Source organism: Scyliorhinus canicula, chromosome 20, assembly GCF_902713615.1.
Source record: "Scyliorhinus canicula chromosome 20, sScyCan1.1, whole genome shotgun sequence".
NCBI lineage: Eukaryota > Metazoa > Chordata > Chondrichthyes > Carcharhiniformes > Scyliorhinidae > Scyliorhinus > Scyliorhinus canicula.
In genome coordinates this window covers 33,055,684-33,079,275 of record NC_052165.1, presented here as the reverse complement: position 1 = coordinate 33,079,275, position 23,592 = coordinate 33,055,684, and the positions used below count along the sequence as shown (strand labels likewise).

The window sequence follows — 23,592 nt, the reverse complement described above, 5'->3', positions numbered from 1 at the left end:
TTGGTAAACCACGGTTCCCTCGCTCGACCCCTTCCTCCCTGCCTGACTGGTACGTACTTATCAAGAACATGCAATAGCTGTTCCTTGAACAAGCTCCACATATCCAGTGTGCCCAACCCTTGCAGCCTACTTCTCCAACCAACACATCCTAAGTCATGTCTAATGGCATCATAATTGCCCTTCCCCCAGCTATAACTCTTGCCCTGCGGGGTATACTTATCCCTTTCCATCACTAACGTAAAGGTCACCGAATTGTGGTCACTGTTTCCAAAGTGCTCACCTACCTCCAGATCTAACACCTGGCCTGGTTCATTACCCAAAACCAAATCCAATGTGGCCTCGCCTCTTGTTGGCCTGTCAACATATTGTGTCAGGAAACCCTCCTGCACACATTGTACAAAGAACGACCCATCTAATGTACTCGAACTATATCTTTTCCAGTCAATATTTGGAAAGTTAAAGTCTCCCATAACAACTACCCTGTTACTTTCGCTCTTTTCCAGAATCATCTTCGCCATCCTTTCCTCTACATCCCTAGAACTATTAGGTGGCCTATAGAAAACTCCCAACAGGGTGACCTCTCCTTTCCTGTTTCTAACCTCAGCCCATACTACCTCAGAAGAAGAGTCCCCATCTAGCATCCTTTCCGCCACCGTAATACTGTCCTTGACTAGCAGCACCACACCTCCCCCTCTTTTGCCCCCTTCTCTGAGCTTACTAAAACACCTAAACCCCAGAACCTGCAACAACCATTCCTGTCCCTGCTCTATCCATGTCTCTGAAATGGCCACAACGTCGAAGTCCCAGGTACCCACCCATGCTGCCAGTTCCCCTACCTTATTTCGTATACTCCTGGCATTGAAGTAGACACACTTCAAACCACCTACCTGAACACTGGCACCCTCCTGCGAAGTCAAATCTGTGCTCCTGACCTCTATACTCTCAATCTCCCGTACCCCAAAACTACAGTCCAGGTTCCCATGCCCCTGTTTGCGCCCCCCGCACTTCTCGTTCCTCCCAGCGGCAGACCCCTGCCCCGAACCCCTCTAAAAACTCCAGCTCCCCCTTGGTCATTCCAGCAGCAACCCGGTTTCCACCCCCCCCCGGGCCAGGTTTCCCCCTAGCTGCATTGTTACCCACATTGCACTCCCATGAGTCAGCGACTCCTGCTGACCCCGGCTACTCCCACCGTTCCATCGACCCCCCCAGTGTAGGAATCTCCCTTCCCCCTCCTGTCCATCAGCGGGCACCCCCCGCCCCCCCCACCCCCCAACCCCACCTCTTCCACTCTCAGCGCGGGAAGGAAGCCTGCGCTTCCATCTCCGGCCCCGCCCCATTTCATCCTTAGCGCGGAAAAAGCCGGCGCTTTCTACCCGTCCAACCCCGCCCCCTCTGGCATAGTTTCCCTTCCAGGCCCAGTCCCAATATCTCCGGCTCGAGCCTCTAAACCACCACCACCCCCCCCCCCCCCCCCTCAACCCCCCCCCCCCCCCCCACCCTTGCGGGGCCCCATCCCCAATTCCAGGCACCGACGCCCAAAGGCTTTTACCTGTCCGACCCCCTACAGGCCTGCCCGACAGACAAAGGAGACATAGGAACCCACCCAACCACAAAATCCCCCCAAAACACAGCACAACAGTCCTCAGTCCAAGTCCAGCTTTTCAGTCTGAAAAAAGGTCCATGCCTCTTCTGGCATCTCGAAGTAATAATGCCGATCCCTGTAGGTAACCCACAGTCGAGCCGGCTGCAACATGCCAAACCACACCCCTCTCCGATGCAGCACCGCCTTAGCCCGGTTGTACCCGGCCCTCTTCTTAGCCACCTCCACACTCCAGTCCTGGTAGATCTGGATCTCTGCGTTCTCCCACCTGCTGCTCCGCTCTTTCTTAGCCCACCTTAGCACACATTCTCTGTCCGCAAACCAATGGAACCACACCAGCACCGCCCGCGGTGGCACACTGGGCTTGGGCCTCCTCGCCAGTACTCGATGGGCCCCCTCCAACTCCAGGGGCCCTTGGAAGGACCCGGAGCCCATCAGCGTATTCAGCATGGTGACCACATAGGCACCCACATCTGAACCTTCCAGCCCCTCCGGGAGACCCAGAATGCGCAGGTTCTTTCTCCTCGACCGGTTCTCCAGGTCCTCGAGCTTCACCTGCCATTTCTTATGGAGCGCCTCGTGCGTCTCCACCTTCACCGCCAAGCCCAAGATCTCATCCTCGTTTTCCCAGACCTTTTGTCGGACCTCCCGGAACGCCGCCTCTTGGGCCGTCTGGGTCTCAAGCAGTTTATCAATCAAGGCCTTCATCGGCTCTAAGAGCTCTGATTTCAGCTCCGTGAAGCAGCACTGGAGAAACTCCTGCTGCTCCTGTGACAACTGCTCCCACGCTGCCTGGTCTCCACCCGCCGCCATCTTAGCCTTCCTTCCTCGCAGCTGTCTCTGCTCCAACTCCACTTTTTTCACTGCTCTACTCCTTGTCCAATCCATACAATTCTGGGGGAGTGATGTTATCCCCTTCCCACACTGGGGATCGTCGAAAAAATGCTGCTGGGGGCCCTAAAAAGAGCCCGAAAGTCCAATTCTAGCGGGAGCTGCCGAATGTGCGACTTAGCTCCGCATAGCTGCAACTAAAAGTCCCACTGATTACATCCTTAATTAACAGAGCTACCCCACTACCTTTTCTTAGCTTCCTATCTTCTAAAATATTGAATACACTGTTATCTTTTTAAAATTGTTTAGAACTGTTCATTCCAGATTTCAACCCACCAATTTAAAACGGGGTGAATTCATTTCCAAGAAATATAGGCCCAAATAGGGCAGAGTTGCCAGGTAGCAGGGTCAAATTGCATGGCACAGGGCCTTAATCTAAGGCCAGCAATTGTGAAGTTTAAGTAGACTGTGACTATCACCTGATCCCCTAAAATTAAATTCGTCTGGTAACTCTCCTTGGTACTGAAACTGTATTTCTACGTATAGTGTGTACAAAATTGGAAATTACATGATGGCCATGATGGTCCAGGATAATTTTTAGAGTTTTGGTGCAAAGCTAAATGGCATTTACCTGAGATCACTTAACCTCTTTATTAACTCGTTATCGCAGTGTTGTTGAACACTCGACATGTGTTACTGAGAATTTGCAGCAGAATACTTATCATATGAGTGGAATATTGTAGAGTTGGGAATGAGTAACGGTTTGTGGGAGTAAATAATAACGAATGGTGCTTCTAGCAATAGATTCATAAACAATAAAAGCAAAACTGCTGTAGCTGAAACACTGACACTAACTGAAGCCAGGAACTGCGTATTGAAACTTAAATGAGCATCTTTTACTAACAAAAAGGAGTCTGTCGAGTCTCTTGTATGTTTAATATCTTGTGTATTGGCAAAAATGTTCTAGTTTGCACTCTACACATTTATTGCAACTTTAATGCACACTCCCAACTAAATTTTAATTGAAGATTAGTTATCTTTTGCAGTTTGTCTCCCTGGAGCTAGTAAAGTCTGGTGCATTAAAGACTAGGAAACTGGCCAGAAAGCAGCAAGCACCCCCAAGAGGAGCCCATCCAATTTTCTGTCTTACTCTAGTTTAATGGATGACAAAATTGGGAAGACTAATTTCCAGATGCGTGCTATTCTCCGCCCAATTTTCTTGTATTCAGTAGTTCAAACACGGGGAACAGAAGAATCTGCTCCTCTTCAGATGATATGATGGTTCCATGAATTCCCACATTCCCAATGCATTCACTTTTATCATGTGATTATAAGAGTTCACCTGAACTAGGTTTTCTTTATCAAATCATGAGGGTTTAAGAAAGTTAAATCTATTTTTGCTTTTGAAGACTAAAAGCACTACTGAACATCATTGGGTCTCAAGATTCCACTACTTTATATGAATATTCCAATTCATTGCATTTCAGGGCCATTATTGTTCGAAATGGTGAAGTAATTCCAATGTCTTCAGAGTTCACACCAGAAACTGAACGACAGAGGCTTCAGTACTTGGTAAGTGAGAGTTTAAGTCATTCTATGATTCTACACAACATATTATCATAAACGTACAATGTGAGTTTGTGGGAATTCTCGTGATTGAAAAGTTAATTGCATTTTCTGGCTTTATAAAATGTTGCACTAGGATTGCAAATTTGAACGTTGCAATTTTTAGAGATACTTTCAGCTAATTACTTTTCATTCAGGTTTTGAGTAACTTTTTTTTATGAATAGCAAACAGGCTGCCAGTTCATTTTGCAATGGGGAAGTTATTGTGTTGTTGGAGGTGCTGTCATTTGAATGAGATTTCAAAGCAAGGCTCTGCCCTGGTGGATGTCCTAGCACTATTTAAAGAGTGAAAGGAGTTGTTCAGTATACCGACTGGCTTCCCTTTTTCATCTAATACCACCAGAAACAGAATTTCTTTCATTCATTCATTTCATTCTGGTGGTCGCTGGCCGGGCCAGCATTTGTTGCCCACCCTAATTACCCTTTGAACTGAGTGGCCATTTCAGAGAGTAAATAAGAGTGAACTACATTGTTGTGGGTCTGAGTCACATGTAAGTCAGACCAGGAAAGGACGGTAGATTTCCTTCCCTAAAGGACATATAGTTTCACAGTCATTATTAGATTTCTTGGGTGGGATTCTCCCGCAGTCGGCGGGATGGCTGACGCTGGCGCCAAGAACGGCACGAGCCACTCCGGCGTCGGGCCACCCGGAAGTTGCGGAATCCTCCACAAGGCGCGGAAGGAAGGAGTGCCCCCATGGCACAGGCCCGCCTGCAGATCTGTGGGCCCCGATTGCGGGCCAGGCCACCCCTGGGGCCAAAACCTCCCGCGCGCCCCCTCCCCCGAGGACTCCAGTAGATGGCCTACCAACCAGGTCCCGCCATGTGGAACGATGTCCATTTCACGCCGGCGGGACTATCCGAAAACGGGCAGCCACTCGGGGCCCGGAGAATTGCCGGGGGTGGGGGGGAGCTGCCAACAATCCCCAACTGGCACGGTGTGAATCTCGCCCCCTGCCCGAAAACCAGCGGCAAAGAATTTGGCAGCCAGCGGCGGGGCGTGATTCGCCCCCCCCCCCCCCCCCCCCCCGGCGATCCTCCGACCCGGCCCCTTAATTCCAGATTTCGTATTGAATTCAAATTTCACCATCTGCTATGGTGGGATTTGAACCTGGCTCCCCAGAGCATTCCCCTGGGTCTCTGAATTGCTAACCCAGTGACAATTCCACTCCGCCCCACCTCCCTTTCACCAATAATTTATTTTACTCTTTGTGTGAGACAATGCTGTTTGCAAATTGGATTACTCTATTTGCCTTGATGACAATAGGTGCACTCCAAAGAATAATTTGTGGATCTGTAGCGCGTTAGACTGTCCAATGACAATGCAACAATGTTGTGTCAAATGTGGCTCATACTCTTACCTCTGATTCAGTTTTGGATGAGACGTTAAATCCAAAGCCCTGACTGCTCTCTCAGAAGGACACAAGAGATTCCGTTTTGAAGAAGAGCATAGGAGATTTCCCTGGTGTCCTGCCCAATATTTATCCCTCAATTAACATCACAAAAACAGCAGATTGTCTGGTCATTATCACATTGCTGTTCGTGGGGGCTTGCTGTGGTAAATGTGATTCTAACGTTGAAACAGTACCTACCCTTCAAAAGTACTTAATTGGCTGTAAAACACTTGGGGATGTCCTGTGATCATGAAAGATACACAAACGCAAGTCTTTTCACCAACTCTTATTGTTGATTGTTTGTTTTGGCCACTGTGTACGTACTTTTCACTGTACTTCAGTACATATGACAAATCAATCAATCCAACCAAGTGACATTGTAGTACTTCATTAATGCTCTACTATTAATGCCCTAGTATTAAAGCCGCTTAGTATCTCATTCATTTCACTGTGGGAGGGAAGCTTTTTTAAATTGGCATCTTTCCTTTTTACGAATAAATGACTCGCAGGGCACGCTTTAGCCACACTTGGATTAAATAGGAAGGGTGGTGAAGAGCTATGTTGGCATTCCAACATGCTATTCAGTATGAAGTTGCATATTGGCATTTGTACTTACCAACCTTCCATTTCTGGAATAGCCATGGGAATGGGGGTAGATTTTGAGCAGCAGTGATGCACATTGCCAGAGGAAATAGTTGCAAATAATTTAGTGTAAAAATGTCTCAACCGGATTTTAAAAAAGAGAAAAAAATGAAAACTTGGCCAAAAATAAGGAAGTAATGCTATTGCCCAGTTGGGAGCACAATACCTTGCTCAGAATCTGGGCATCACTGGCAATGCCAGCATTTATCGCCCACCCCGAATTGCCTTTGAGAAGGTGATAGTGAATTCTTGATTACTTTCTGCGTAGTGTAAATATACCCAAAGCGTCTTTGGTTAGCAATTTCCAGGATTTTGAGCCAATGGCCACGAAGAAACGGTGGCAAAATATTTCCATGTCAGGATGGTGTGGAATTTGGAGGTGCTGGTGTTTCCACATGCCTGCTGTCCTTGTCCTTCTAGGTGGTAGAGATTGCAAGTTTAGGCGGAACATTGAAGTGATCTTGGCAAATTGTAGCATGGTAGTAACACTGTCAGTAACCACATACCTCCCAACTAGAAGGTTACAGTTTCAAGCTGTCCATTCATCTGTCTCAGCCCTGTTCAGGATGAAGCTTTGTGCCACAGCAAGGAAATCAATTTTATGATGGGGTAATGTGGAGGCGATCATGGCTTTATCTAAAGAAGGCGTGTGGTGGTAAACACAAGTAGGGGATGAAGATGATGGCCAAGTTTGAGAAGAAATATTGAGAAATATCGTCAACTACTCAACTTAAAAACATTCCACCTCCCACTGCCCCAACTTACTTTTTAGGGACAAAATCAGAAAATACTGGACACATTCAGCAGGTCTGACAGCATCTGTGGAGAGAAATGGGAGCTCACGTTTCGAGTCTGGATGACTCTTTGTCAAGGCTGGAGAGAACTGGAAATGGGGTCAGATTTATACTGTAGGGGGGAGGGGTGGAGTGGTTGTGCTGGATAGGGGGCTCGCGAAAGGTGGAGATTGACAAAGGTGTCGAGGACAGAAGACAAAAGGAATGTAAATAGAATGATTAAGGTTAAGAAGGATGCTGCTAATGGCACATAAAGAGATTAGCATATGTAAATAGCAGAACAAAGGTGAGCAGAGTGTCATAGGGCAACTAGGAACAGTTGACCCAAGTGGAGTGGGGAAGAGGGAACAATGGTGAGGGGAAAACCGAACTACAGTCTCAGGTTATCGAACTCGATGTTAAGTCCGGAAGGCTGGAATTAACGTGCCTACTCGGAAGATGAGGTGCTGTTCCTTGAGTTTGCGCTGGGCTTCAGTGGAACATTGCAGCAGGCCAAGGACACAGATGTGGATGTGAGAACAGGACAGTGAGTTGAAATGGAAAGTGACAGGAAGGTATGGGTCCTGCTTGCTGTCAGACCTGCTGAGATTGTTGTTTTTGTTTCAGATTCCAGCATCTACACTAATTTGCTTTTATTTACTTTTTAGGGGGTCCTCAAGCCCCCCCTCACCTCACCTCCTTTGGGCAAGACATCCCCGGGCCCACTCCCTGGAACAGAGAACCTGGTACCCGGACACCTTGGCACTGCAGCCTGGCACACTGCAGTGTCAAGGTGGCACTGCCAGGGAGCCCGATGGCAGTTCCAAAGTTCCACCCGGCAGTGCCATGATGCCCAGATTCCAGCGGAAGTGCCAGGGTACCACCTTTCCCAGAGCCCAACCATCCTGGGGCCTCCGATGGTTTGGGTGGACCCCCATCCCACCCTCGGGCCATTACGCCTGGTCAACATTTCTGTGGACCACTGCTAAATGGCGCTATGGTGGTCTTCCAGGTGTGGGCATTAGTTCTCGGGCCTCTGGGGAATCGGACCTGGTATGTTCATCTGGATCACGCCCATCGCGCGAGATTTAACGGCCTCGACACATCACTAGGTCGGGCGAGATGAGGCTGTTAAATCATGCCCAAAAGCTGTGATCAGTTCAAATTGCACTATATGCCCATTTAACATTCTGAACAATGAGACACATGCAAGGTTGTTACACCTCTCAATCAATATCTGTATTCATTTGAGCACAGCTCCCCATCTGGAAAGATAGAAGTGCTGCATTTATCCTTGTGTATCAAGATAAAAATGTATTTGAGTCCTGTCCCTTTGGCTGTTAATTTAACCAAAGCAGCAATCCGTTCACTTAACAGCATTGGCGAACCAGGGAAAGAAACTTCATACGAGCAAACCAGTGGGCCCCTACATTATTATTGCAATGCACATTATCATCCTGGTCGTTATTTTGAACTGGTTTGTTAATCTAATAAAACAAGGGAAGACTGAAAGCTAGGTGGCAGCAAACTCATTTTATACCCATTGTCTGACTCTTCAACCTGACAGAATGTCGCTGCTCTCTGACAGAATCACAATATTCAGTGCTGGATTTCTTCCTCCACTGTCAGGCAATAAACATTTATGGAATGATTTGATCTTAATGCCATTTATATAGGTTCTGTAGTCTAGTGGTTATGGCACTAACAATTTTTTAAAATCTCATCATTGTTTTCATATCTTTGCATGGCCTCACACCTCTCCATCTCTAATCTCTACCAGCAGTACAACCCTACTAGATCTCTGCTCACTTGTGCAACCCTGATTTTCTTTTTATTAAATTCATTTATGGGATGTGGGCATCGCTGTCTAGGCCAGCATCTATTGCCCATCCCTAGTTGTCTTTGAGAATTGGTGGTAAGCTGCCTTCTTGAACCACTGCAGACCCTGAATTCTAGATACATCCACAGTGCTGTTCAAGAGGGAGTTCCATCAATGGCTGAGCTTTCAGCTAATAAGGCCCCAAACCTGGAATTCCCTCCTTAAACCACTCTGTCCCTCTACCACTCTCTCCTCCTTTGAAACTATCCTTAAAGCCCATCCTTTTGATCAAGCTTTTGGTCATCTGTGGTATTAACTGCCTTTATGCGGCTTGGTGTCGAATTTTGTTTCATAAAACTTCTGGAAGGTTTTTTACTATAGTAAAGGAGCTATACAAATACAAGTTGATGTTGTTGGGATCCTGCCTGTTCCTTAAAAGAGGACCACCGTGGCAAATTGTGAAACTGGTGAATTATGGGCCAGTGCCGTATGATACCAGTCACATAAAGAACAAAGAACAGTACAGCACAGGAACAGACCCTGAAGCTTATAGTCATGCCCCCTTGTAACAGCTACATCCACCTGAGGAAATAGTCTCTGAACGTCCACTCTATCTATATAAACCTCTATTAAGTCGCCTCTTATCCTCCTCCGCTCCAAAGAGAAAAGCCCAGCTCCCTCAACCTTTCCTCATAAGACCTATCCTGCAAACCAGGCAGCATCCTGGTAAATCTCCTTTGCACCCTTTCCAATGCTTCCACATCCTTCCTATAATGAGGTGACCAGAACTGCACACAAGACTCCAAATGTGGTCTCACCAGGGTCATGTATAGTTGCAGCATAACCCTGCGGCTCTTAAACTCAAGCCTCCTGTTAATAAACGCTAACACACTATAAGCCTTCTTCACGGCTCTATCCACTTCAGTGGCAACCTTCAGAGATCTATGGATATGAACCCCAAGATCTCTCTGTTCCTCCACATTCCTCAGAACCCTGCCGTTGACCCTGTAATCCGCATTCAAATTTTTTCTACCAAAATTAATCACCTCTCACTTATCAGGGTTAAACTCCATCTGTCATTTTTCGGCCCAGCTCTGCATCCTATCAATGTCTCTTTGCAGCCTACAACAGCCCTCCACCTCATCCACTACTCCACCAATCTTGGCGTCATCAGCAAATTTACTGACCCATCCTTCAGCCCCCTCCTCCAAGTCATTGATAAAAATCACAAATAGCAGAGGACCCAGCGCTGATCCCTGTGGTACACCGCTGGTAACTGGTCTCCAGTCTGAAAATTTTCCATCCACCACCACCCTCTGTCTTCTATGTGATAGCCAGTTACTTATCCAATTGGCCAAATTTCCCTCTATCCTACATCTTGTTACTTTCTTCATGAGCCGGCCATGGGGAAGCTTCTCAAACGCCTTACTAAAATTCATGTATACGACATCAACTGCTCTACCTTCATCTACACACTTAGTTACCTCCTCAAAGAATCAATCAAATTTGTGAGGCAAGACTTACCCTTCACGAATCCATTTTGACTATCCCGGATTAAGCTGCAGAGAGATCTGTAGAGGGACAGGTAGTATTGAGGAAGCAAGGGGGCTGCAGAAGGACTTTTACAAGCTAGGAGAGTGGGCAATGAAGTGGCAAATGAAATACCACGTGGAAAAGTGTGAGGTTATGCACTTTGGAAGGAGGAATTTAGGCATAGGCTATTTTCTAATGAGGAAATGCTTCGGAAAGCAGAAACACAAAGGGACTTGGGAGTCCTTGTTCACGATTCTTTTAAGGTTAATGTGCAGGTTCAGTCGGCAATTAAGAAGGCAAATGCAATGTTCGGATTCATGTCAAGAGGGCTAGAATACAAGACCAGGATTGTACTTCTGAGGCTGTAGAAGGCTCTGGTCAGACCCCATTTGGAGTATTGTGAACAATGTTGGGCCCCGTATCTAAGGAAGGATGTGTTGGCCTTGGAAAGGATCCAGAGGCGGTTCACAAGAATGATCCATGGAATGAAGAACTTGTCGTATGAGGAACATTTGAGGACTCTGGGCCTGTACGCGTTGGAGTTTAGAAGGATGAGAGGGGATCTTATTGAAACTTACAAGTTACTGCGAGGCCTCAGTAGAGTGGACCTGGAGAGGATGTTTCCACTTATAGGAAAAACTAGAACCAGAGGACACAATCTCAGATGAAAGGGACGATCCTTTAAAACAGAGATGAGGAGGAATTTTTTCAGCCAGAGGGTGGTGAATCTGTGGAACTCTTTGCCACAGAAGGCTGTGGAGGCCAATTCACTGAGTGTCTTTAAGACGTAGATAGTTTCTTGATTAAAAAGGGGATCAGGGGTTATGGGGAGAAGGCAGGAGAATGGGGATGAGAAAATATCAGCCACGATTGAATGGCGGAGCAGACTTGATGGGCCGAGTGGCCTAATTCTGCTCCTATGTCTTATGGTCTTATGCCGTATGTCTTCTTGTGTCCCGGCCGATGAAAGCAAGCATGCCATATGCCTTCTTGAGTTCACTCTCAATGCCTTTTGAAGTCAGCTAGAGAATAGTTGCTACGAAGTACAAAAAATAAGCACAAAACTTGGAACTCAACACAGACTTGGGTGCTCTGTTTGGAGTAGACCTTGGCAATCAAAGCCCAGTCACCTCTCACTAGTATCTATAATTATAATTATCTTTATTGTCACAAGTCACAAGTAGGCTTACATTAACACTGCAATGAAGTTACTGTGAAAAGACCCTAGTCGCCACATTCCGGCACCTGTTTGGGTACATTGAGGAAGAATTCAGAATGTCCAACTTACCTAACAGCACATCTTTAAGGATTTGTGGGAGGAAATGGTGCACCTGGAGGAAACCTATGCAGACACGGAGAACATGCAGACTCCGCACAGATAGTGGCCCAAGCCAGGAATCGAACCTGGGACCCTGGAGCTGTGAAGCAACACACTAACCACTGTACTACTGTACCACCCACCTGCCGCTGCTCTTGGAAGAACTGTCTCAAGCTAGCCATGCAGCAGCCAGAGAGTCATGTTCAGAGAATCATATCCATCATCCAGTTCGGTCATCACCATCCCTGTACACCAGTGTTCTTCAAAGTCGGGGCGGGTGTCGGGAGGGTCGCGGAGCCGTTGTCCGCAGCGTTCCCGATCGCGGAAATCCCCAAGCAGCAGCAGGCTTTTCATAACGCCAGCTGCAAGCGGCCGGGAACATGTGAAAAAAAGAAATTCAGCCGTATTGCGCATGCGCATACGATGATCAGTGCGCATCCACAAATCGGGCACGCATGCGCAGTGCAGCAGCTACTTTTTTAAATGGTTGTAGTTTTTTGTTTTACAAGTTCTCTAGTGGTTTTTATTTATTTATTAATTTATTTTATTCATTTAATTTTTATTTTTTTCATTTATTTTATTCATTTTGGTTTTTTTACAAGTTCTGGGGGGTTTTATTCATTTTTTTCATTTTTTTTTTACGAGCACGGGGTGGGGGGTGGGGGGGGGGGGGGTGTTATTTGGTAAAATTTTACAGGAAAAAAATTCAGAACTTTGGACAGATGGAGACTCCATACTTTCCGACACCGGAAGGCTTCACCTTCATCCAACAGGCTCCATTGGAGGAGCATGTACGAGGGCCAAAGGGACCCAAAACCATTTCCTCCATTTTTGTCAGCAGCAAACAAGGTAAGAGAAAATGGTGGGTCGCTCAGGCCGGCCGGTGTGGGTCGCGAAGGTCGGCCGGCGTGGGTTGCGAAGGTCGGCCGGCATGGGTCCCGAAGGTTGGCCGGTTGGTAAAAATGGGTCCCTGGAAAAAAAGTTTGAAGAACACTGCCCTACACCAATGTCCTGACCTACTAGAAGGAGAGACACACTCCAGAGTTAGGAAGTATAGTATAAAATCTGGCGCTGAGGACCCGGGTTCGAATTCCGGCCCTGGGACACTGTCCATGTGGAGTTTGCACATTCTCCCCATGCCTGCGTGGGTTCCACCCCCACAACCCAAAGATGTGCTGGTTAGGTAGATTGGCCATGCTAAATTGCCCCTTAATTGGAAAAAAATAAAAACAATTGGCTACTCTAAATTAAAAAAAAAAGTATAGTATAAAGTGAGTTTGGAGTCCTCGATTGCCTCTGGAGCCCATAAATTCTCAGCTAGGATATGTCTTGGACACATGTTACTATTATTTGATTGTCACTGGGTCAATATCCTGCAATTGCCTACCTAACGTAAATGTGAAAATTACTATTTTTAATTTTATTTCAGATCAAGAGGGATAAATACTCAGCTTTTAAAAAAAAAAGAAAAGCTAAATAAATAGCTACGTAAATATAGAAGACTTTAGATATAATCTGAATACAAAACATCTTTCAAAAGTTTAATTTAAAGGGATAAGACATGACCGGAGAGCTCCACGCTGTGGTTTGCTCCTCTTGCTCCATGTGGCTGGCTGGGGACAGTTCCAGTCCCCAGGGTCAGTATGTGTGCAGGAAGTGTCCCCAGTTACAGCTCCGAGAAGCTCGAGTTTCAGAGCTGGAGCGGTGGTTGGAGACACTGTGCAGCATCCGCGAGTTAGAGAGCATCATGGATAGCATGTATAGAGAGGTGGTCACACCACAGGCTCAGATTCCACAGGCAGGGAGGGAATGGGTGACCACAAGACAGAGCAGGAGAGCTAGGCAGGGAGTGCAGGGATCTCCTGTGGCCATTCCCCTGCAGAACAGACATACTGGTTTGGATACTGTTGACGGGAATTGCCTCCCAGGGGAAAACAGCAACAGCCAAACTCGTGGCACCACGGTTGGTTCTACTGCAGAAGGAAGGGGTAATAAGAGTGCCAGTGCAATAGTTATAGCGGACTCAATTTTAAGGGGCATAGACAGGCGTTTCTGTGGCCGCAAACAAGATTCCAGGATGATATGTTGCCTCCCTGGTGCCAGGGTCAAGGATGTCTCGGAGCGGGTACTGGACATTCTGGAGTGGTCGTGGTACACATCGATACAAACGACATAGGTGAAAAAAGGGATGAGGTCCTAAAAGCAGAATACAGGGAGCTAGGAAGGAAGTTAAGAAATCGGAACTCCCAAGGTAGTGATCTCAGGATTACTACCGGTGCCACGTGCCAGTCAGAGTAGAAATGACAGGCTATATTAGACGAATACTTGGCTGAAGAAATGGTGTCGGGGGAGGGTTTCAGATTCCTGGGGCATTGGGACCTGTTCTGGGGGAAGTGGAACCTGTACAAACTGGACGGTTTACACCTGGGCAGGGCTGGAACTGATATCCTAGGGGGGCTGTTTGCTAGTGCGTTTGGGGAGTGTTTAAACTAATATGCCACGGGGATGGGAACCTATACAAGGAGTCCGAAAAAGAGGGAGCAAGGACAAAAATAAAAACTACAAAAGAGAATAAGAAAAGTGATAGGTGAGGGCAGCACGGTGGCGCAGTAGTTAGCACAGTTGCCTCAGGACACCGAGGTCCTAGTCGATCGCGGCTCTGGGTCACTGTCTGTGTGGATTTTGCACATTCTCCCCGTGTTTGCGTGGATTTCGCCCTCACAACCCAAAGATGTGCAGGGTGGGTGGATTGGCCACGCTAAATTGCTCCTTAATTGGAAAAAATGAATTGGGTACTCTAAATTTTTTTATTTTTTTTAAAGAAAAGTGATCGGTGGACCAACCAAGGGCAAAATTCAAACAGGTCAAAAGAGAAAAATATTGGGAGCAAGACAAACAATGTGAAAAAGACAAACTTAAAGGCTCTGTGCCTTAATGCATGGGGCATTTGCAATAAAGTGGATGAACTAATCGCGCAAATAGATATAAATGGGTACCATATAATTGGGATTATGGAGAAATGGCTGCAGGGTATCCTGACCAGGGTAGGGAACGGAATGTCCCAGGGTATTCAGTATTTAGGAAGGACAGGCATAAAAGAAAAAGTGGTGGCGTGGCACTACTGGTTAAGGAGGAAATTAACACAATAGTGAGAAAGGATATTAGCTTTGGCAATGTGGATCTGTATGGGTAGAGTTGAGAAATACCAAGGGGCAAAAAACATTAGTGGGTATCGTATATAGACCCCCAAACTGCAGTGGTGATGTTGGGAATGGCATTAAACACCAGAGATGTATGTAATAAGGGAATATCGATGTTCATGGGTGATTTTAATCTTCACACAGATTGGGCAAATCAAATTTGCAGATGATACCAAGTTGGGTGGGAGGGTCAACTGTGACGAGGATGCCGAGATCCTCCAGCATGATCTGGACAGGTTGGCCGAGTGGGCAAATCAATGGCAGATGTAGTATAATTTGGATAAGTGTGAGGTTATTCACTTTGGAAGCAAAAACAGGAAGGCAGATTACTACCCGAATGGTTGCAAATTGGGAGAGGGGTGCGTGCAGCAGGACCTCGGTGTCCTTGTGCACACACCAGTTGGTGAAGGTAAGCATGCAACAGGCAGGAAAGAAGGCTAATGGTATGTTGGCCTTCAATGTGAGAGGTTTCGAGTACAGAAGCAGGGATGTGTTGCTGCAATTATACAGGGCCTTGGTGAGGCCGCACCTAGAATAAAGTGTGCAGTTTTGGTCTCCTTTTCTGAGGAAGGATGTTCTTGCTCTCGAGGGATTGCAGCAAAGCTGTACCAGACTGATTCCAGGGATGGCAGGACTGTCATATGAGGAGAGATTGACCAGGTTGGGATTGTTCTCACTGGAGTTCAGAAGAATGAGGGGGGATCTCATAGAGACTTATAAAATTCTCACAGGACTAGACAGGGTAGATGCAGGGAAGATGTTACCATTGATCGGTGTGTCCAGAACCAGGGGTCACTGTCTGAGGATTCAGGGTAAACCATTATGGACAGAGATGAGGAGACATTTCTTCACCCAAAGAGTGGTGAGTATGTGGAATTCATAACCACTGGAAGTAGTGGATGCTAAAACATTGAATATATTTAAGAGGCGGCTAGATATAGCACTTGTGGTGAATGGGATCAAAGGCTATGAGGAGAAAGTAGGATTAGGCTATTGGGTTGGGTGATCAGCCAGGATCGTGATAAATGGCGGAGCAGGCTCGAAGGGCCAAAAAGCCTCCTCCTGCTCCTATCTTCAATGTATCTATGTGTCTATGGAAGCATCATCGCCATATGGGCTGCTGTAGTTCAGGAAGAAATCCAATTACTGTCACCCAAGCAATTAGAGATGAACAATAATTGATATCTTAATGGAATCATCTACATTGTGAATTTTACTAAAACTGAAATGTGAGAACACGTTTTGGCTGAGTAATATTTTTAGTACTTGACAATAACAAAATAGGAGTACAGCGAAAGTGCAAATATATATAAATTTTAGTTGAGGAAATCTTTGGTACATTAAGTATTTATAGTGGATTCAGAAGATTTATGCACTTTACGAGGTACAGTTACCCTGGTTTATTAGCTAAATGCCTTAATGTGAGATAGAAATTGATTTTTGATTATTATTCACGCCATTCTTTTACATGTACACGTACGCTCAATCAGGATGAGAAATGACTCATGAAACACTTTATTAATCTTTAACCCATCTCCCTGAGCAAAACAGTACCTCTCTGAATGTGGCTTCTTGTAAGGCATTGGCGAGGTAAATTGCCATCTGCTGTAAGTCGGTAATTTTTTGGGTGACTTGCTGTATCTTTGCCGTTCCGTCAGATTGCATTGAGCAATGATGAGGCTTTGGGTGCAATTCTCCCAAAAGGGAACAAAGTGCCCCAACGAGCACGTTTAGCCACGTGTATCCCGACCCGGCAGTGCAGAGAAACCCGCGTTTTGCTCGGTGTTTGTGTTATCATTTCCATAAGAAACCAAAATTTATGTAGTTACTATTACAGGAACGGAGAACGTGCGGTCGACGCAGCACATAGCCCTGTTTTGTACAGTGGGGAGCTCCGCTCGATGGAACTCTCCGTTGTAGCAAGAAATCAGTACTCCATTTTTAAATGGTTTCCTGATTACAAAGGTCCCGGAAACAATCCTCGACCAACACCCACGCCGGGCAACCCCGGCCACATCACATGCAGAAAATGCCAGCTTGGCACACTGGCAGTGCCAGGCATCACCAGTGCACCAACCTGCCCAAAGGGTATGCAGCTGGGGTCCTCCGATCCCCTGGGAGACCCCCATGAGTGCCGTTCAGTCTGGTCCCCGTTTGTACTGAACAACGCTCACCCGAGCTCTCTGAGGCAAAGTTGTTGAATGCCAAAGCTCGGGTACCTCAGCAATCTGCACATTATATGCAGATTTTCAAAAAAAGTGATCCTGCCCATTGTGGGTGAGATTCACATCGCAACATCTCCTGAGATTGCTTGAATCTCACGAGGTGTCGAGGCGGGTCGATCCCGGGTGCAGATGTATTCCTGTAATAGTAACCACATAAATTTTGGTTTCTTATGGAAATGATAACACAAACACCGAGCAAAACATGTGGTGAGGAGTAAGGTTAGAGAACTTGCATCATCCCACTCATCAATGTTTTGGAGAAATTGTAACTGAGTCCACCTGTTGCTAAACTGGCGCAATCGGATGGCAAGCTGGTTTTGCATCCTGGCCTGATTTTACATGCCTCTGGAGTCAACAAAGAGTTTATCTTGTAAAACCAGTGTTCCACCTGATCCCATGGGCTTCCTGCCTGGTGAGTTATATCAAAACAATCCACTTTAGGGGCAGCACAGTGGCTCAGTGTTCAGCACTGCTGCCTCACGGCGCCGACGACCCGAGTTCGATCCCGGCTCTGGATCACTGTCTGTGCGGAGTTTATACATTCTCCCTACGGCTGCTGGGTCCATCCCACAACCCAAAGATCAGCACCGTAGGTGGATGACATGCTAAATTGCCCCTTAATTGGAAAACATTTTTTTAAAAATCCACTTTATGGAGAGGGTGGTTGGCGTTGCCGAGCTTGTTGAATTATTACTGGGGGCGAATGTTCAGAAGGTCAGTATGGGAAAGGATTGAGGATGCCCCGTGTTTGAGGGTACTGTTATTTGCCCCTCTTCCATTCTCACCAACAAAGTACTCCACAGTGGTGGCTTCATCGCTCATTGGAATCAGTGCAGGCAACATTTTAAGATGGAGGACGATTCATTGTGGGCACCAATCTGTGGAAATCATAAATTTGTCCCGGCAGGGCTGGACTATACATTTAGGGTTTGGGCAGCACGGTAGCATAGTGGTTAGCATTGTGGCTTCACAGCGCCAGGGTCCGAGGTTCGATTCCCTGCTGGGTCACGGTCTGTGCGGAGTCTGCACGTTCTCCCCGTGTCTGCGTGGGTTTCTCCCGGGTGCTCCGGTTTCCTCCCACAGTCCAAAGACGTGCAGGTTTGGTGGATTGGTCACACTAAACTGCCCTTTTTGTCCAAAAAGGTTAGGAGGAGTTATTGGGTTCGGGGAATAGGGTGGAAGGGAGGGCTTAAGTGGGTCAGTGCAGACTCGATGGGCCGAATAGCCTCCTTCTGTACTGTATGTTCTATGATAGAGTATTTTGGGGACCTGTTGGTGGGGGATAGATTTGTGGAGTTGGGAGAGTTGCTGAGGATTAACAGGTTCCGTTATCTGCAGATTGGGGCCTTTGTAAGAAAGGAGGTGACCATGTTTCCGTGGTTGGCACCCCCCTATGGTACAAAACTTTTTTGTCTGAAGACGAGATAGGGAAAGATAGGATCTCAGACATACTATGAGGAACTAATAAAGGGAGAGGGCATTGGTGGAGGATGTAAAGCAAAAGTGGGAGGAAGATCTGGGATATTTGAGGCAGGGTTGTGGAGTGAGGCCCTGCGTAGGGTAAATTTGACCTTCTTGTTTACGAGGTTAAGCCTCATTCAGTTTAAAGTGATGCACAGAGCGCACATGACAGTGGCGCAAATGAGTCGTTTTTTTCCCCGGGGAAGAAGTTAGATGTGGACGGTGCTTTAGCAACAGATGGACTCAGTTACAGTTGTTTCCAAAGCACCGTCCAATCACACTGATATGTTCTGGGGAGCCTGAAGTTGGGAGAGCTCATTTGCGGGGCTATGTCGGAGATTCTGGGGGTGCAGGTGGGGGAGAGAGCCCGATGCGTTGGCCTTTGCCTCTCTGATAATCTAGAGGCAGATCTTGTTAGGTTGGCGGGATCGGAAGCTGCCTAAAGTAGCGGGGTGAGTGAGTGACTTGGCGGAATCCCCCATTTGGAGAAAATTAAATTTGCCATGAGCGGATCCGAGGATGAGGGGTTCTTTTTGAGATGGAGGCTGTTCATCATGGTTTAAATTGGTGCCTTATGTTTTGTAAAAAATTTGTAAATGCTTTGAATAATTTTTTTTTTCAAAAACAATCCATTTTATGTATAACCTGACCTGGCCTGTGACAGGCAGGAAGTTGTCTGCACCACACCATAGGAGCTGTGAAGATCTCAAGAACAAGAGTGGGTGCAGGGTTGTGGCAAACCACTGCGATGTAAATGCACATTTCCTGTCCCACAGTGACTTTTGTTTTCCCTCTGCAGGCTTGTTTGCAGCCACATTTGTTGGGAAACGAATTCACCCACTTAGAATTTTCCAGAAGAGTGCAGCGCAAAGAACTTGGGAAGAAAATGCTCTTCCGTGATTTTAACATGACTGGCTGGTAAGGAAATTGAATGGGTTTTGTGAAGCCTTGTTTTCTTGGATTGTTGCTGATATATAATTGTAATATATTTAATATGAGTGAAGACGATTTCTTAGCATTCAACTGCAGGTTTATTTAATGATAAATGTGTCTCTGGCTCAGAAACATAACAGATATCAAATAATTTGTGTGCAGCAATTGAATTACAAATTCAAATCTTAATAAAACTTGAAGTGAATAGAGATCCATGGAACCCAACAACTGCTTCATCCCAGAGCCCATGAATAATTGTTCCTCCAGGGGCGCACTCCAACCTTCCCATCTGACAATCCCACACTGTAGGCAACACCCTAACCACAGGACAATTGTTTCTCATGGTCCTCCTGACATAGAGCTTTGCATAATTGGACATTGTATGTAGTATTCATGTGTGTGTGATAACACTTTGCAGTCCATTCATTTGAATGGACACACAATTGTGGGGAGCATGTATTTGAATTTCTGGTGAATGTGCTATCAGCAGGAAATGCTTTGCGCTGGGAGTCCAAATTCATCAAATTACCCCTTTTTCCCCCCTCCGCTGGAAATCTCGTGAAGCACAAGAGAGTGATAGTCATTACTAATTAAATAGCATCACTCGCGGTTAACCACGTTTCTATTATCCTTTGAGAATATAAACGGGCTAGCATCTTGACACAAAAGAGTTACCAGAGCTGTCCGTATTTGATGAAGTGCCTCAATGCGAAGTATGCTATTGTGACCTGTGTACAACTATCTACACTGCCAGCAGATTTAAAACTGAGCTTCCATTTAAAATATCCACTTGTACTTATTCTATAAATCCCACTCAGTCTATTACACCCACGGACACAGATGCTGGGAGGAAGACTTGAAACAAATGGGACTTCACTGGGAGATATTATCTGATTTGTGAGTCAGCAGGTCACATCCAATTTTCTAATGGATTTTATTTTCAATGCATCCCTTTTCCCCCATCACGCCCCCATTTATAAGCAAATTGCACCACATATCATGGGTGCTTTTGAAACAAATCATGTGTCGTACAAGACTCCCAAGTCGCACAACTTGATATCACTTAAAGGTAGAAAATTATTTTCCACAAGTAATGCCCTAACTTAGACAGGAGGATACAAACTATGTTTGTTATCTCCATGGGTAAATGCATCTCAGTTACATAGAACATAGAACATACAGTGCAGAAAGAGGCCATTTGGGCCATCGAGTCTGCACCGACCCACTTAAGTCCTCACTTCCACCCTATCCCCGTAACCCAATAACCCCTCCTAACCTTTTTGAACAGTAAGGACAATTTAGCATGACCAATCCACCTAACCTGCACGTCTTTGACGTGATGCCTGATATTTGATGCCTGACAGAGCCATACAGGCCAAGAGAATTTCCCGTTTGGCATCGATTAGTACTGAGTTAGCTAATCTCAACAAGACCATGATCAGGGCTCTACTAGCTATCCCAGTTGAGGATTACCAGAGCAGCCATGATCTCAGTGAATGGCGGAACAGACTTGATGGGCCAAATGGCCTACTTCTATCCCTACATCTTATGGTTTTATGGACTGCTCTTCAGTGATGGTACTGAATTGGAATATAGGTTAGATGGGGGCATTGGCTGGTGGAATAGATTACTTCTGACTGTGATCAACTCATTGTTGAAGCAGCCTGCCAATCATCACTGCCTGGACAATCGCAGGGCGAACAGCATGAGGTACTGGAGGACTATTGGCCCCTGTGCAGTCACATCTGGCACAAAATGTACATGGTGCTGATCGCCCAGCAGCGCAGATATCTATATTCCCACTATGGTTGTGGCATTTAGCATTTCCCAGCTGATCTCCTCACATTTCCATGCCCCAGACACCTAATTTCTCTGCCTGGATGTATAATTTTAATTTTATTGTGAGTGGCAGCTACATCAGTGGATATGATTAGAGGTGTTGCATTACAATGCAGGAAGAGGTATAATTATCTCATTCTCCAAATAACAAAAGCAGTGCTGCACATGGTTTGAATCAGTGCAGCGTATTGCACAATTCAATAACTTTCACTGCTGCGATTAGTATTGCTTCATGTGTGCTAAGCCATGTTTATAGATAGATTATTTTTTAAAAAGCCTTTCTAACAGCTCGTGTGAACTGTGAAAAACGATGAGGCAGGCATGAGGTGTACAAATGAAAGTTCAACGCATGTAATGAGAGTCTTTAAATGCTGGAAGAGGCGAATGGCAGCAAATAATTACTAAAGCCGGAGCCGAACGTGGATTGTTAGCACTAATGATAGATTATACTCTGCCGCATGCAAATGCTGGATGTCTCGATATATTGCGTGGACCATGAGGAGCGGCAGGGGACCTGACCCAAGCTGTACAGCATGTCTGACAGTGATGAATGACTGTGCTGCCGCTGCTGTTGAGTCTACTGTCGTGTGTGCGTAGGGGGTGGGGTGGGAAATACAGGGGGGAACAAACAGAACAATCCTACTGATAATAAAACATTCCCTGATCTTCATTTATCCTTGCTGTTGCTCCTGAATATTTAGCACTTGTATTTTTATTCCTCATCCGCAACAGCAAAATACAAAACGATTTTGTGTCAGACGTTTTACAAATGTTCAGACTGATTGATAGCTGACTGCATGGGCAATGAGATCTAATTTTGTTTAGGTGCTTTTGGGGGAAGGGAAAGACTTTATCTGATTGTGTTCTTTATCACTTGTGCACAGGGCTTTCTGGAATAAGGGTAATTTGCTTTAAAGCTGCTGTCTCCTTTCGATCACAAACAAAATCTGATCTTTGGTTTCTAACTACCACTTGCAGAAATAATTGCTATGTCCCTCATATCCATTAAGACAGGACGCATGAGAAAATTAGGTTGACATATTCGGTGCCATGCACAGCCCCTCCACCCCTCATCCCCGCAGGAGTTGACATGGCTATAAATCAGGCCCTGTCGCCTTGTGCTGGGAGAGATTGGGCGGTGGAGGGGGGGAGGGTTTGTCAGTGAGTCGACTATGCTGATGGAAACTCTTTTCGCTTCATTACAGGGCATACAAAATCATAGAAGAAGATGATCTCAAATTTCCCCTGGTCTATGGGGAGGGAAAGAAGGTAGGTTGTTATACTGCATATAACTAGCAGTGTTTGCATTTGTGCCAGCCAAAAGAGTGCTAAAATCGAAGGTGTTTCTTGCGCTGTGGCAGTCAAATACACAACCCCCTCCCCTCAGTGGTCCTGGTAAAGCACTTTTCTGGTAAAATGACTTGTCAACCTACGGAAGATAATTATTTTCAAGAGTCGCACAGCAATGATGTATGCGAGACACATCACGGACCTGGACTTGCTTTCAATCAAAGGCTGTGCTCAATGAATTCATCCTGCCACATTTTTCAAACCAATACATTTTTTAATGTTCACTCCTTCTCGGCTAGAACATTTACAGCTGATCAGTTAATTTCCATTTCTCTCCTTGGGTTTTTACAATTTCTTGCCTTTGTTTGCTGATTTTCCTGCTTTCTTCTGCGTTGCAATTATTTTATTTTTTTCCTTTTCTTCTTTTCCCATCCGGGTCTTTTGAGAAAGTAAACGGGGGGGGAAACTGGTTCCAGGGGAAGAAGAGCGGCGCAGTTGGCACTGCTACCTCACAGCGTCCGGGACCCGAGTTCGATTCCGATCTCGGGTGATTGTCTGTGTGGGGTTTGCATGTTCTCCCCATGTCTGTATGGGTTTACTCCGGGTGCTCCGGTTTCCTCCCACAATCCAAAGATATGCAGGTTAGGTGAATTGGCCATGCTAATATTGCCCAAATGTGGGGTTACGGGGATAGGAGCGGGGATTAGGCGTAGTTAGGGTGCTTTATTGGAGCAAGGGCTCGATGGGCCGAATGGCCTCCTTCTGCTTGATAACCAGAGTATAGATTCAAGGTGATTGACAAAATACATTTAAAATTTTCAACATGGCTATTGGTAGACTTACCACATGTAATGATTCAACCTTACCGCCCACCCTGGAACATATTTCCATATTAGATCAGTTTGTTATGGAAATTAAGGCGCATGTGTACTTTCACCGGTCTCCAAGGTGACTCAAGGGGACTCATCTAAAGGGGAAAGCATTATAGGGCCATGAACAGAATGTAAGGGAGTGAGACTTGTCGATTGGTCTGCCAAAGGACCAACGCAGGCACCATGGATCGAATCTGGGAAATACCTCTCCAGTTCTCCCCCAGGTGATCAGAACTA

General features: G+C 46.1%; 1 protein-coding gene and 1 long non-coding RNA gene across 6 annotated transcripts in view; one reads left to right on the top strand and one right to left on the bottom strand.

Annotated features, from left to right (window-relative positions):
• LOC119954699 overlaps positions 1-23,592 on the bottom strand; it is a 248,415-nt gene that overhangs the window by 56,753 nt on the left and 168,070 nt on the right. The window lies entirely within an intron of this gene.
• The window catches only part of ppm1h (protein phosphatase, Mg2+/Mn2+ dependent, 1H), a 208,907-nt gene that overhangs the window by 149,555 nt on the left and 35,760 nt on the right, over positions 1-23,592 (top strand). Inside the window, exons 5-7 of the mRNA XM_038780177.1 lie at positions 3,919-4,003; positions 19,221-19,339; positions 22,399-22,462. Coding sequence (XP_038636105.1) covers positions 3,919-4,003; positions 19,221-19,339; positions 22,399-22,462 — 268 coding nt within the window. The remainder of the gene's footprint in view (positions 1-3,918; positions 4,004-19,220; positions 19,340-22,398; positions 22,463-23,592) is intronic.